The 16177-nt window shown below is 34.4% G+C and overlaps 1 protein-coding gene across 7 annotated transcripts in view; it reads left to right on the top strand.

The window, feature by feature from the left end:
* The window catches only part of SEC24B (SEC24 homolog B, COPII coat complex component), a 94285-nt gene that overhangs the window by 49126 nt on the left and 28982 nt on the right, over positions 1-16177 (top strand). For 4 of the 7 annotated variants that reach the window (XR_008530685.1, XM_054591631.1, XM_054591628.1 and 1 more), the window contains 3 exons: positions 241-345; positions 10002-10082; positions 12613-12836. Coding sequence is in view for 6 of the 7 variants with exons in the window: in XM_054591631.1 (XP_054447606.1) it covers positions 241-345; positions 10002-10082; positions 12613-12836 (410 nt within the window). In the remaining variant the exon portion in view is untranslated. The remainder of the gene's footprint in view (positions 1-240; positions 346-10001; positions 10083-12612; positions 12837-16177) is intronic. The other 3 variants (XM_054591632.1, XM_054591630.1, XM_054591629.1) reach the window with 1 other exon arrangement.

Here is a 16177-nt window from a genome sequence, read left to right as displayed (position 1 = left end):
TAACATGGTACTTTTTTCACACTTAAGTCAGCTAGTTCATATTAAAGCTGCTTTTACTAAACTGCTTTTAGAGATTTTCTAACAATTTCAGTTTTAATAATAAATTTGCTAATATTAATATGCATGCTGGGATGCTCTTTGGAATGTCAGAGTTCTTTCTCACTTTTAATGCAATGTCAAATTTTATTTCTCATCTTTCCTGTTGGTTTGACTCTTGTGTTTGTGCTTTCCACTTTACAGGCATGCAGTATGGTGAATATGTTAATAATCAAGCTAGCTCCGCACCAACTCCCTTGTCATCAACTTCCGATGATGAGGAAGAGGAGGAGGAGGATGAGGAAGCAGGTCTGCTTTAGCTTTACACCAGTTCTTAATCTTTTCCTACTCAAGGTTTTTTTGTTTTGTTTTGTTTTTTAATGTCCACAATCTAATTAGCCTCTTTAAAAAGTATCTTTGCAGATTTAGCTAAATGAACATGCTTGGGTTAGGTTATAGAAGGTTGGGATCATTGAAATGAGGTGTTTTGCTTGCTTGTTTGTTGTTTTTTTTTCTCTTTTGGACATTTTGCCATTTTTGTTAAAAAATAATACATCTTTTGTGGTGGTAGAGTGCTTCCTTCTTTTAGAAATGCATTTCCTCTTTTATCATGCAAAAGAATGAGTGTTGACCGAAGCTTTTGACTGTTGATTGCTCTAACACCCTTTTAGGAGTAGCATTTTATTTTCTGCTTTGCATGTTACTTTAGTCTAATCAAAATGACCCATTTGGATTTTATAACAATGATAGAGAAATAGGGCAATGTTTCTTTTGGCACGTATTATAGATTTAGAAAGCCCAAAATTTGTAGTTTTTTTCCTGCTTCATGTAGTAGTTCACATCTTGTTAGTTGAGGAAATTGTATATATGATTATGTGTTGCAGCCTGTTTAATTTTTTTCTGCCTTTAATAGAACAATGCTGAATGTTCAGCTCAGTTTCTCCATTAATTCTAATAGTTTAAGACTGAACCAATAAATGATGTCCTTTTCAAATTATTGTATGTATGACCATGATTCTCCTTCTGTACACTTTATTATGGAATGGAAGGATTTGCTCTATATGTAGTCCATTTAACTAAGTTTCTAAATTTTGCTTGTTTTAAATTTCCAAATCCTTATGCATGAGTTTGGGGAGGGGGGTTGGAAACAGAGAGTTCCAGATGAGGAGTAATTTTTCTTACTCTTAAGTATATAAATGCCCATCTATCTGAATTTTTTGTAATTTTCATCTTATACAACTTTTATCTTATAAAAAAAGTTGTAAAAAGAGCAAAAGAAGCTCCCATATACATGTTATCCAGATAAGACACTTTTGACCCATTTATTTTATAATATCCTATCTGTACAGTTTTTCCTATATCATCTGAAAGTAATTTGGAGATATCATGAACCTTTGCCCCTAAAAACTTCAGTATGTACTTCCTAATTGTAAAGACATTTTTTTTTAATTGTTGTAGGTTTTTTGCAGAATAAAATCATTTATTTGAGCAATAACAACTGTAGTCCAGGAGAGAGATATCAGGTAGCAACCTAAATTATACTCCAAAGGAAGGGTCCCCTCTTATAGAAAATTTTCCTGCCCATGGTTTCCACTTTAATCCATTTCATGTAAATGAGGTTTCCAAATTGTTCAATTCTGACTTGTTTAAATCATGCAGTTCTGATTGGTTAGTATAAATGCAAATGAGGGTATAATTTACACAGTGTGAGTGGACACGGCATGTTTCAATCCATTGGTCAAAAGATGGAATCAGGGCTTCCCTGCAATAGTTGCCAACAAGCGGGGCACAGTGTGGGAAGCAGAAAGGTCAATCTGAGGTTCTTTCTGGTATACAGAGTACACAAGGGACCCATGAGCATATGGCCAATGGAATTTTATTATTCATTAAATTTGGATCCTCGGTTGACCATGGAGAGTCCCCTATAAATTACTTTACAGGGTAAGATAATGTTGTATATAACATAAACACAATACAGTAATCACAAAACTGAATGCTGATACAGTAATGTCTGCTATGTAGTACATAGTCAAATTCCAACAATTGTCTCAATATGATCTTTTATATCTGTTTTCACAGCCAAAGGATTCAATCCAGGGTCATGCAGTGAATTTAGTATTCATTTCTGTTTAGACTGTAAGGGAATAGTCCTTAACTTTTCTTTCTCTCTTCTTTACTTTGATATTGTTGGAGAATATAGGGAAGTTATTTTGTACAGTGCCCCTCAGTTTGGATTTATCTGATGTATCCTTGTGACTAGATTCAAATCATGTGTTTTTGACAGGATTTCCACCTAAATAATGTACTGTGAGTGCATTTTGTCTGAAGCACATGGTATCAATTTGTTCCCATGTTAATGATGTTAAATTGGATCTGTTGATTAAGATGGTATCTGCTTAGGTTCTTCAATTTGCCCTACTTTTCACTCTTGGAATTAACATGTAATTTGATACTATGTAAATATTCTGTTCTTTATTGAACTGTCACTAGTTTTAGCATTCATTGATGATTTTCTAATTCTAGCATTCTTTCTATATTTATGAGTCAGGGTTTCATTACGAAGAACCTTTCCTTCTCTTTTATTGATTTCTTTGGGTTCATACTGACTCATGGATTCTTATTTTACATGGTGGGTTATAATTCATAACTGTCATTAGTTATTTGGATAGCAGCTTGGCCTAGACTTGGCCAGTGGCAGCTCCTTGAAACTGTCTTTTTAAATGTTCCCATGAATCTTTAAGCACTTACTTTAAGTACTTTAGGCCTCAGTAAGGTACTCCCTACTAGTCTTGTACTTATTTTGCTGCAACTCTGGAGAACGAGACGTTCCTCCAAGCAGTCCTGGTTCCTTTAGTGGAGAAGGATGTTTTAGAAACCAAGATTTGATTGTAACGTGTGATCGTTACTACCATTAGCCCTGGGATAAGATCATATTCTTATCTCAGTTTATTCTTCTCTACAATTTTACAAGGCAGAGATAATTGGCTCCATTTTACAGATTAGTTGACTGTGATCTGAACAAGCTAAGTAACATTTGTCTGGTGATACAACTACTAAGTAGCACAGTGGTGATGCAGACTGAGATCTCTGTCTCCAGAAAGGTATGAAAAGGAAGGCCTCTCTGTCTCCTAGTGAGAAGTCAACACTGGAGTAGAAGGGAAATAAAGGACACAAGGCAGTATGTAGTCACTATAGTATGTTTACATGTTATCTTCTGCGCCTTTTTTATTATGCAGCAGAATAATAAGACTGTACTGTGGATATTTTTGCTAGAACCTAGTGGTCTCTATTCATGGTTTCTAAAAAGAAAATCATTTTTGTTGATTGCAAAATGAAAGGATGTTCTGAATGAGGGGAAAGAAAATTGGAAAGAAAACCTAGCTTTAAAATGAAATATAGTTATTTCTTTTTTATGTTTAAAGATTTCTATTTACTTTTAGAGAGAGGGAAAGGGAGGGAAAAAGAAGGAGAGAAACATCAATGTGTGGTTGCCTCTTGCATGCCCCCCTACTGTGGACTTGGCCTGCAACATAGGCATGTGCCCTGACTGGGAATCAAACCTGCAACCTTCTGGTTCATAGGCCAGCAGCACACACCAGCCAGGGCAAGTTTTATTTTTTTTAAACCCTACACAGTTACAATAATTTTTTTATATGTGAAGAGATAAAATGGCTTGCATCGGTTTGGGGATTACATGTAAGTATTTTTTAATCTTTTTATAGATTTTTTAAATTTACTTTTTAGTTATAGTTGACATAAAATATTAGTTTCAGGTATACAACATAGTGATTACTGTATCATAGTAATCACATAGTGATTTTATATGTGCCAGATGGGTACATATAAGTATTTCTATAAAGTAGAGATTTGAAGTGCTCTAATTTTTAGGCATTTCTGTGTTAATTAATTTTCTGTATTCATGAGATGTTTGTGTGTTTAAGTTATGTGGAATTTTTCTCTAATTTTGAAAAAATTTATTGAACAGTAATGAAATAGCAACTGGCAGATTTGGAAATCAGCAGCATTGCTCTTCACAGTTATAAGTTACTGTGTATTTACTGCAGCTTTTCACTTTACTAAAGCGTGTGGTTTCCTTGGCAGCAAGTTTCTACCGCAGTCAAGTACAGGAATATTTATTTTAAACTTTCAGTTTTAAAAGAAAACTATTTTATTTCAGTTCCGATTTTGTATTAAAACCATCTAATTTTTTAAATTACATGCTACAACTAGGCTTCCTTTTTAAACTTTCCTCATTAAATTCATATTTGGAAGCTAAAATAGGATTTTGTACTAGGGGCAGTCATATTTTGTTGGAAATGTCTAAGACTTCAGAATTGTTGGAAAATAAATTTAAAATTAAAGAACATGGTTTTTTACTCCTTCAGTTAGGGGTAGAGAGAATTTTCATTAGTTTTAGGTACAGTAATGCAGACAAGTACTGTCATACTTACAGTAGTAAGGAATACTAACTTGAAAATGGGAGTGAGAGCGAATAAACAGTAAAAGCAAAATTGAGAAGTAAAATAAAGTAAAAAGGAGGGGAGGGAAACCAAAGTCTTAATTCAGACTCCAGGCTGTGATCAGCTCTAGTCCCTACAACAGCTAATGTTCTGTTACCTGCTATGCAATACTCCCAATAACCTTCCCTCTAGGGAATTTGCAGGTTGAGAAGAGGCCAAACAACTGGAACCTCTCTCCAAGTGTCTCTGGGAATGCTATATTTTGTAAGTGATGTTGGGGAAAAAATTTTTTTTTTTTTACTTTCACAGAAGCTAATAATAATTATTCAGTGCCAAACACTACATCAGAGATAATAAGTATATAGTTTGCTCTGTTATATTAAAGGCAATGTAGTTTTGATGCAGAACAAGTTGAATCCTATAGATAACCAGGCAATATTGGCCTACTGAGCCCTAACTTCCAAAGAGAATTCTTTTTTAAAAGTAAGTAATACAGTATTATTAACTATAACCACCATGCTGTAAAATTAGATTCTCCCAGGCTTACTCATCTTTTTTTAATACTTTTTTTAACTTTTATTTTTTATTGAGTTTTTGGGGGTTTTTTTGAGAGAGAAGCATCAATTTGTTGTTCCACGTATTTATGCATTCATTGGGTGAGTTTATTATATGTGTCCTGACCAGGGATCAAACCCCCGACTTTGGCATATGGGGACAACACTGCAACCAACTGAGCTACCTGGCCAGGGCCCACTTTACTCATCTCATGACTGGAATACGTGCTCTTTGACCAACATCTTCCCTTTCCACCCCACCAAGAGGATTTTTAAAAGGATTCAATCCTATCTTTCCCTTTAATGGATGTCCTGTTTTATTATTTATACAAACATCTTTCAATTGAATTAAATGCATATTTAATATTTTTTTAAATTTGATAAACTTAAGCCAGTTCCTGGGTCTGTGAAGAATTTAAAAGAATATTCCTGCCATCAAGAAAAGTACTAGTTTGAGGGTTTTGGGTATTCATCTACATTTACAGAAAATGTGGTAAGGTATTTGCAGGTAGTACCTGTTATATGAATATCCAGTTTGCGAACATCTTGTATGTATGATTGCTGTAGCCAGCTGGAAGCTCCATCTTTCTGTACAGTGCGAGAGGGCAGAGTATTGGGGCTAAAATGGAAGGGGATTTGCTACCAGTGTCTAGAGTAGAATTGAAAAGGTACTTTCAAATAGAAATGGTGTTCAAATGGTGATGGGCTGCCTAGGCTAGCCGTAAATCTAATTAGCTGAAATTCTAAACATTTGCATATGCTTTATTGTTGCCAGCCTGCTGCACATGTGTACATGTGCAGTATCTAATCAGTAATATGGATTATGGATTTATGGAATATAAAACAAAATTACAGTGAGTCCTATGTTAATCATAGTGTTTTATAGAAATATATAGGAGAATCTGGAGCCAAGTGTAGGGTAGGATGACTTGGAACATTCTCGGGGGTATTTGTTGGGGGTATCTTAGCTGAATCTAAGAAGATAAGTTGTGATTAGGCAGATGAGGGATCTTGGAAGAGACAGAGATACTTTTTAAAACAAAACAAGAAGATTGAGAGAAGATGGCCCATTTGGGGAACTTTAGTGAATTTGGGACCTATGGTCTGCAAAGGACAGTGGCCAGAAAAATTGAATGCGGTTGAGTGGATGGCTGGGGAGATCTTTGAGAATGCTGTACAGCAGATCCCTGAATAATAACATTTTGTTATAAAGTTAATGAGATACCATATGAGCTTATTAACTCTTGTTTATATCCATTAGCCTGTGGTCAAATTGATTTCATTATACATTGTTTCACTTAAGGTCACAGAAAATGATGTTAAGTAAGACTTACTGTTCTTATTACTGTCCTCATATTAAGGTATTTGGATTTTATCTTGAAGGTAATGAGGAATCACTGAAGGAGTTTATGTGGGAAAATAACAGCCCAACCCACACTTAAGAAAGATCTCTTACAAAAGAATTCATTGGGTCATATTGAAACTAGAGGCTCTTAGATTAATCTGGTGAGAAAAACAAGTTCTTAGGCTAAGGTGGGAAGAAGGTTGAGAGAGAGAATATAGCATAGCATTACCAAAAGGAAGAAATCATTTTTACAAATAGAAAGTAATTTGGTTGGCAGCGATTAGTTAAGGAATGTTTGGTTGACGCCTGACAAAAAAAACAATTGGCTTTCTCAGTTAGGAGGTTCATGTCTTGTTTTTTTTCTTTTTCTTTTTCTGTTTGGGGGTGGGGGTAGAGAGAAAATGAACATTTCCTGAGTCTGGCAAATATCTGTTTAATATTTACAGTAGCCCTGTGGAGTGGGTGTTAAGTTTAAGATCTGTTATTACAAATACAAAGTGACTTAGAGATGTTAGGTGTCTTGTCCATTTCCTCTCAACTGATAAGCAGTGGAAATGGAATTTGACTTAGACTTTTTCCATGTTTTATGAAGTTTTATGAGGAAATAAAATTTCAGATCATCTGGTAATACAAAGTTGAGCAATACTAGTAAGTACATTGGATATCTTTGACCCATATTGCTTGTCTTTTTAGAGAGAAAACAGCCTAAGTCTTTTATTTTTTATTTTATTTTTAATTTATTGATTGGGGGTGGAGAGAGAGAGAGACATCAGTTTGTTGTTCCCCTTATTTATGCATTCATCGGTTGCTTCTTGTATGTTCCCTGACTGGGGATGGGACCTGCAACCTTGGCGTAGCGAACCAACTTAGGTCCTGGCTAGGACCTAAGTCTTTTTTAAAAGGCTTAAAAGCATCCTGATACTTTACCCCAACTTCAAGGATTCTGAGCTTTTTCATGATCTGTTCTCCCCCTTACTTTCTCAGATTTCAGCTTTTCCTGTCTTCCTCCTCCTCCTTTTCTTCTTTCAATGTGTGACATGGAGCCAGTAAAAGAAAGAGGGAAAATTCTTCCCAAGTGCTGCACTTAAACTCCCATTTGTTCTCAGAGTATTTATTATCACTAATTGTAGTGTGAAGTGACTGAGGTGAATTGGACCTATGTAAGCTTTAAGAGTGAGGAGGAGTACCAAAGCTATTTGTTCAACTGGAACCAGCTGGTATGGAGAAAGCAGTATTTTGCTTGACACAATGGTTCCAAAGGTCAGTACTCCTCTATTCTAAGAGTTTTATAGTTTTAGTGCTTAAATTTTAGTCTGTGATCACTTTAAGTTAATTTTAGTGTAAAGTGTAAGGAAAGGTTCTAACTTAATTCTTCTGCATGTGGATATCTAGTTGTTCCAGCACCATTTGTTGAAAGGAATATTCTTTCCACATTAAAATATCTTGGCATATTGTTTTGTTTTGAGGTGAAATTAACATAATAAAATTAATCATTTTAAAGTGTACAATTCCTTGCTATTCGGTACATTCACAATGTTGTGCAACCACCAGCCACCTTGATCTAAATGTATCATTTTGGTTTTTGTGCAGTTCCATCTAGTTCTACCTTTGTGAATGTACTAACTAAACGTTCACTATCCCAAAAGAAAACTCTGTAACCATTAAATAGCAACTTCCCATTTCCCCACCTCTCAGCATCTGGAAACCACCAATTTACTTTCTGTCTCTAGATTCACCTATTCTGTATGTTTCCTATAAATGAAATCATATAATGTGTGACCCTTCGTGTCTTACTTCTTTCACGTAGCATGTTTTATGGGTTAGTCATACTGTAGCATGTATTTGTACTTCATTATTTTTTATAGATGAATAATATCCCATTGTATGCATATACCATATTTTGTTCATCCATTCATCTGTTGATGAACATGAATATTTGGTTTAAGTGTGTCGTTTTTAATGCTATTGCTTGCAGATTTTGATCTTATTCTTTAGTTGTAATTTCACAAATATAAGGAACAAAAAGGAACAGTCATTACTTCCCATTCTTAAGAGTGATGACATGTATACCATTTTTTTGGTTATCACAAAGAAAGCACTTCGTGTCTTCTACTTATTACTTTGTAGTCCTCATAATTTGTCTAGATTGTCCAGTGTCACATCAAAGCCTCACAAGAACATTTAAAAAGGAGCATAGGGCATTTTTAAAATTGTTCTCAATTTACAAAAGAGAGTATTTATGATTTCACTTACCTGAAGTTAAGTAGCAAGTAAATGACAGAACCTAATGTAACTGAAGTCTTTTGCTCCAAATCTGTTCTTTGCTGGTAGTAAAACCATCCTACACAAAAAGCTTTAGTTATTATGCCTTGAGTCAACATACCTAATTCACATGGTTTTCCAAAACTATTTAATAAGATAATTATGCATACCTATGCTTTTTAGATCACAGTTGAAAATTAACTTAAAACGTAGTTTAAACACTGTTTATAATATCATTGTTAAGAGCTAGGAATCAGCCCTGGCTGGTGTGGCTCAGTGTATTGAGCACTACTGGCCTGCAAACTGGAAGGTTGCTGGTTTGATTCTCTTTCAGGGCATATGCCTGGGTTGCAGGCCAGGTCCCCAGTAGGGGGGCAAGCAAGAGGCAACCAGTCCACATTATCTCTCACATTGATGTTTCTCTCCATCTTTTTCTCTTCCCCTTCCCCTCTCTCTAAAAGTAAGTAAATAAAAAAGTAAAAATAAAGAGGTAGGGATCATCTCTGTACCACAAAACTTTGTCTTACGGTGAAAAAAACCAAGATCTCTGACCCAAGAAGAACTATGTGCACTTTTGGTTTTATTCGTCACTATATTTACCTCGGATAACTATAGGCTCTCAATAAAATATTTGTTAAGTGAATGAATGAAAGAAATATATTGTGTTCTGTTATATGTGTGTGACCCATAACTAAATCTCATCATAAATTGCCACTGAACATTTCTGTTGCAGGCTTTGACTGAACACACATGATAAAAGTTCTTATAGGCTGACATATTGATTAGAGTGCCTTTCATATCTATTACCATATTAAATATGGCAGGCACTATGTAATCTCCATTCTGCAGATGAATAAACTGAGGCATAGAAAAGTTTAGTAACAGGCTAGGTAACAACCCAAGCCATAGACTCCTCTTTTATGAGGGTTTTATACAGCTATGCTATTAGAAAAGTCATTCAAATGTAATTATCTTAAACTATCCTAATACTGATCAAATATATTTAATAGCTTGCAGTTTTGATAGATGCCATTTTTGAGATGTAACTGTATTAACATTTCTGTCAATCTAATATTTATATTTGTCTGAGTCGTTTTGGTACCTATTCTCTAAGATGTTAACACATGCATTTAATCACATTTTATTCCACTCATCAGCTCTGTATTCTCCCTACTCATTTTATATCCTTGTATCAGAAATTTATGTATTTTTTAAAATGTCTTTAGACATCAGTCATTTTACATTTTCACTAGAATCAGCAAAGTTGCTTCTTTAAAGGTGCCAGAGGCTAATCTAAGAGACATTGTCATTGTAAACTCAATAGACATTTGGCTTTGCTTCTAGGTGTTGACAGCTCTTCTACTACAAGCAGTGCTTCTCCACTGCCCAACAGCTATGATGCCCTAGAAGGAGGCAGCTACCCAGGTAACTGGTTTTTGCTTATTTAATGTTTATTTGAAAAGTTACTGACCATCTCTTGCTTTCAAACATGAATATATACATAATTAACAAAGTATATTTTTAACAGGAAAAAGGGACATTTTTCTGGTATTTCTCAGCCTTAATAATGTTGTTACATAATATGAATGTTATTTGTGGGAGGCCTAAGGAAATTTATTATTTTATTTCTGTTATCATGCTCTTTATCTTTTTCTTCCTTCTAAAAGTCTTTTATAGTGAATAATTTTTCTCTTCTTTTCCCTTTTTTTTTAATGCTAATAACTCTTTAAATAAATTTTATATTTCTGTTCTCATGCTTAGGTCCTTGAATTCCTTCCAACTAGCCTCTGAATATAGTAGTCTTTGACTCTTTACTCCCCCTATGGCTCCTGGCCGCCTCCACCAGGTAAATGGATTAACCAACTTGGATGTAGTTTTTGGAGGCATTACTTTTAATCATATCTTGAAATAGATTTGGTCATTACATAGAAATAAGAGCAGTGGATAGTATTGAAAGAAAAAATACAAACTTATAATTATAGTCATTTTTATTATAATATCTTGTATCATGATTTTCCTGATTGGCCTGTCTCCTGTCACCTGACCACCACATCTGCACTCCCTCTTTTTCTCTCTTTCTTTCTCATGAGTCTCAATTTTAGGACTAACAGAACGAGTAATTTTGCCCTTCTTCTTATTTCTTATCACTCTGGTAATAATTCAGTATTAAAGTTGGAGTATGCTATACTTAACTAAACACACTATCTTGCTATCATTATCCTATGAATCAGTAGAAAACTTTAATCTTTTCACCATAGTATAGAATTCCCTTTTAATATTTCAAGAATAATTAAATAAGCTTAGTCTTTGTGGTTAACAGATTTTTTCCCCCCCAGGAACCACGGTTTATGCGTATGTGTGTAAGAAGTTCTAGACCATGCCAAAAGCAGTTACTATCATCAAAATATTCTAGAAGAGTTACTTTCTTCACTTAAAAGATGAATACTCTAACTGTGTAGTATTTCACGAGCTTCAAAGTAAACTAAGTGAAATGTGCAGTGTGGTGTAGTTAAAGATCATGGCCTTGGAGTTAGACCTTGGTTTGTTGGTATTCATTTATCAATAAATCTTAATCTTATTGTGAACTGTGCTTTGACAATGAGTGACCTACAGCTAGTTTTCTAGCTATTTAAATTGCACCAAAATTAAGGAAAATATGAGCATTGTAGCAGTAAGTTTAAGTGAATTGAAAGCATACTGTATGTCAGGTACTAGTATACATTTTAGAACTGTAGAAATGTATAAAATATTGCCCATTTCTTTCAAAAGGGGCTAAGTTTTAGGACCTCCATGTTTATGATGACTCCAGTTATTTCTTAGCTGATTTAGAGACCTTGCTACTTTTATATCACCATAAGGAGGGACAAACGAGATTTAAGGATGATACTGTATTGACACTCCTGTCCTTTTAAGAGGCCCGGGAGGCTACTAGAAACCCAGTGAGCCAAGTCTTGCTTAATTAACACATGATGATAAATAGCAGAACATTTAGGAATGGATCTTCAAAATTAGAGCCAACAGAATCAGTAGAAAGATGTGGTTCCTCAGGAAACTTTTAAAAAATAAATTTTATTAAGTCAGTTGTCTTTGAGAACATATTTTTGGCAGAGTCTTATTACTGGTGAAGAATATAATTTTTTATATGAAAGAGAGATTTAAATACATCTGTATTATAGATTTGACTTGAAAAAACAATAACAGGCCCTGACCAGGTAGCTCTGTTGATGAGAGCGTTGCCCTGATACACCAAGGTTGCAGGTTCAGATTGCAGTCAGGGTATATATAAGAATCAAATTTTTGTTTTTAATTTCAGGAAAGGCACAGTTTAATTAAATTCAGTAAATTTTGTTGACATCTATTACACACCATTGTTTTTAGGAGCTGGACGCTATTCCAGATACTGTTTCATACTTTCACAATTTTTCCTCTACAAATAATTCAGGTTTTAGGGATTTTAGAAATAATGCCACTCTCTTCATGGGCGTATTTTATAAATAGCAAGGTCAAATAAAAAGGCAAGTTAGTAAAAAGTAGATGATACCCTTTTTACTGCTTTGCTTTGTTCTCTGTTTTCTAGCCTCATTCCTGCTGAGAGAATAAAAACTATTTTATATGTATAATAAAATATAAAGGCATTATCTATTAGAAATAACAGTTGAATGAGGTAATTGTCGTAAAATGATACGCAATGAAGTTTACTTGTAAATAACTTCTGTAAGAAATAAAAGAGGGGGTAGGAACATATAAAACAAGATTAGCAAAATATGGATGATTATTAAGGCTGAGTGATGAGTATGTGGGGCTTATTATTCTTCCTATTTTTGTGTATGTTCAAAATTTCTCATATTAAAAAATTTAAGAAAAAGGAAAATGCCAAAAGTAGTGGCTCTCCCAGGAGCCGAGTCTTTATACAGTCTGTTTTCAGGTGTTAACACCATGTTTTTCCCTTTGGTAGATATGCTTTCTTCATCAGCAAGCAGTCCTGCTCCTGATCCTGCTCCCGAACCTGACCCTATTCCAGCTCAAGTGCCCGCTGCCCCTCAGCCTTCAAAAATGGCTAAACCGTTTGGATACGGTTATCCTATTCTTCAGCCTGGTTATCAGACTGCTGCAGCACCACTGAGTTCTGGAGGGCAGCCCAGCAGCCCAGTGTATTCTGGGTTCCAGCAGTATGCTCAAGTAGGTATTAGTCACAGAAAGACATTGCCTTTCTAAAAATTGCAAAGCTATTATCAATTCTGTCAAATCTCTCGTGTTTCACATGGATCATACGTACAAAAACAGATAAGCCTGGATCAGACAGGTAGACTTTGATTCCAATTTTTATGTGTATGCATACATTAAAAAAAAAGGGGGACATAAAAATATTTGTAAAGAGGTTAAATTTGGATCAAGGTATTAGCTGTGATTTTTCTTTTCTTCATTGTACTTTTTTTCATAGTTTCTAGTAATGTACATTGTATTTTATAATCAGGACATTAAAGTAAACGTTAAGCTTGTTTTTAAATTCTGTACTGCTACGCTGGTTTCCTCCTCAAAAAAATGATATGGTATAAATATGGTTTATGATTTTGGTTCCAACTCTTAACTATAACATAATTTGTGAAAGCCTCTCCATATATAAGTGCTTCTCAGTGCTTCATTAACTATTTCTTTGACCCATCTGACATGACCTTGTTTAGATTCACCTCTTAAATACTATCTCAGTTTAATACAGAACAATAAGTATTTTACATTTATATTTATTGAGGAAAAAAGAAAAATAAGGAAATGATTAAAATGGCAAAAGCATTCTACTTATAATTTTTTAAAAACTGCTCATAGTAGATTAACCTCATAGAAATTTCATCTTATGGTGAACTAAGAATAAAAATTAGTAATAATAAAATCATTTCTTTCTGGAATAGAATCTTAGAATTAAGGCTCAGAAGGAAAAAGAAAAATGGGAGAGGCACTGGAGAAATATAATTAGCACAAACTTCCCTGACTTGCATTTTGTTAGATTTTTTTATGGCTTTATGGTCCAGATGAAGTACTTTTTTTAGTCATTCTAGTCTAACTTGCGCACTTTAGGCAAATTGTTATTTGGGGTCATAATATGTCATTTATTTGTACATTTTAATGAGAAGAAAACTAAGTGCAAAGAAAATTTGGCTTTTGGAGGAAGTGTTGGACAAGGGAAAAAAGTTGTTCTGAAATAGAAAGTAGTCTTTCATAGCGACATAGGAAAAAGTTCTTTAGCTAAAGCTGGCCTGCTGCCTACTTTGGTAAATAAACTTTTTTTTCATGTATTACCTATGGCAACTTTTGTACTGCAATGGTAGAGTTGAATAGTTGCAAAAGAGACCATGTGGCTCTTAAATTTTAAAATACTTATTATCTGAGCCTCAACAAAAGAAGTTTGCCAACCTTTGACATAGGAGAGTAGGAAGTATTCTTGTCCCATGGTTTTTGGATGGTTATTTTGGGAATGTTAAGAGATGGTCTTTGGAATAAAAGTAAAAATTAATATTTAATATACTAGATTTAAAAATATAGCCTCATTCTATTCTGTAATCACAATCCTTTTTATACCTTAGCTTTAGATCAAAGGAGTTTGGATAAAGGGGACAAAGACAGACTGAAAAGTAACTTGAGTTATTAATCACAGTTGAAATGAGCATGCTAAAGAAGCCAAAGCTTTAGAAATAGGCTGTTAGAGACCATCCTACTTCCCAATTTTTTATTTTTTTAACTTTTTACTGAAATGTAATCCATATTATGTAAAGGTATATAAATTAATAGCACGCAGCTCAATACATTTCTATAAATTGTACACACTCATGTAAACCAACAGCCAGAGGCCTCCTGTGCCTTTTCTAGTCACCAACCCTCCAAACAAGAATTGACAACCGTTTTGATGTCTAGATTAGTTTCAGACCAGATTAGTTTCACTTGCTTTTAAATTTTATATAAGTAGAATCATACTGTATATACTGTTAGGTACACTCTTTTGCTCAACATTATGCTTGTTGCATACTTACAGTTCATTCATTTCATTATATAGTACTCCATTATGTAAACATACCCAGATTTCTTTATTTTTTTATTGTTGAGGGGAATTAGGGTAAATTTACAATTGGAGGCTATTGTGAATAGTACTGTTGTAAATATTTCTGTTCATATCTTTCAAGTGACTGTGTGTATATCTAGAAGTGGAATCACTGGGTCATGGGATTTCCACATGTTCAACCTCAGCAGTTAGTACCCATCAGTTTTCCAAAGCGGATGTTCAGATTTATGCCTTCATTAGCAGTGTGTGAGAGTTCCAGTTACTTCACATCACTGGCAACACTTGGAATTTCAATGTTTTTATATTAAACAGTTGCCTTCTTTCATCATTTAAGTGAAGAAATGGAGAGTCAGATAAGTGAAATCATTTGTCCAAGACCAGGTTTATTTCTGAGAATATAAAAGTCCTTGAAGTTCAGAAGTAAACCCCTTTTTTTCCCACATTTAGTACCACCAGCTGTCCCCCTTCCCTCCCCACACACTTTTTCTTGCTAAAGATTTAAAAGCTTATCTTGGGAAAGGGGTTGTGGGGAGATGAACAAGGAGCATTTCTTGCATAACCACACTCATATTCAACAAAATCAACAATAATTTCTAAATGTCATTTAAAATTCAGTTCATTTTCAGACTTGCTTGATTGTTTCAGAATTGATTTTTTATAGTTGGTTTGTTCAAATCAGGATCCAAACAAGATTTACCAGTTGTATTTGTTTATGTGTCTTAATTTTTTTTAAATTTTAAAACAAATGTCCACTTCATTTTTTTTATGTGCCTTTGATCTTTTGAAAAAAATGGATTTATTTTCCTGTTAGACTGCCCCAACATTCTGAATTTGGCTGACTACTACTTGTGGTGTTATTTAACTTCTTCTGTTCCTTTTTCTATAGACTGGATATTAGATCTACTGGCTTGATTATATTCTGATTTATTACTTCATTTATCTATTTACTGAAGACAAAATATGATGTATTTTGGTTCTGCTTGCCTCATAATATCTAGTTGTCTCACTTTTAGCAGTGCTAGGATTGGTTAGTGGGTTCATATTGTGACAGCCTGATCCCTTCATAGTGTATGTAGCTCCTCATTAAGCTTTTACCTAGTGTTATCACCATCTGCTGGTGTCTATCATCTATTCCTGATGACCATTATCTGAATCGTTTATTTCTGTATGGGTTCTAAAATAGTGATTTTTCTGAATTTATTATTCTGCATTTAGCTGGAATTCTTTGGTACATTTCTATAAAGGAGTGCTTGGCAACTGTAAAAAAGGATGTGGAGAATCTCTATGTACAGACATAGAGTTATTGCCCCACTTTTTGTTTTTGTAATTTACTTTTATTTATTTTAAGAGAGAGGGAAAGGGAGAAAGAGAAGGAAAGAAACGTCAGTGTGTGGTTGCCTTTCGCGCGCCCCCTGCTGGGGACTCTGCCTGTAACCCAGGCACGTGCCCTGCCTGGGAATCTAACCAG

The sequence above is a fragment of the Pteronotus mesoamericanus genome, unplaced genomic scaffold (assembly GCF_021234165.1).
Source record: "Pteronotus mesoamericanus isolate MK-2021 breed Mesoamerican mustached bat unplaced genomic scaffold, CSHL_Meso_final scaffold_232, whole genome shotgun sequence".
NCBI lineage: Eukaryota > Metazoa > Chordata > Mammalia > Chiroptera > Mormoopidae > Pteronotus > Pteronotus mesoamericanus.
This window is presented reverse-complemented; position numbering and strand designations above follow the sequence as displayed.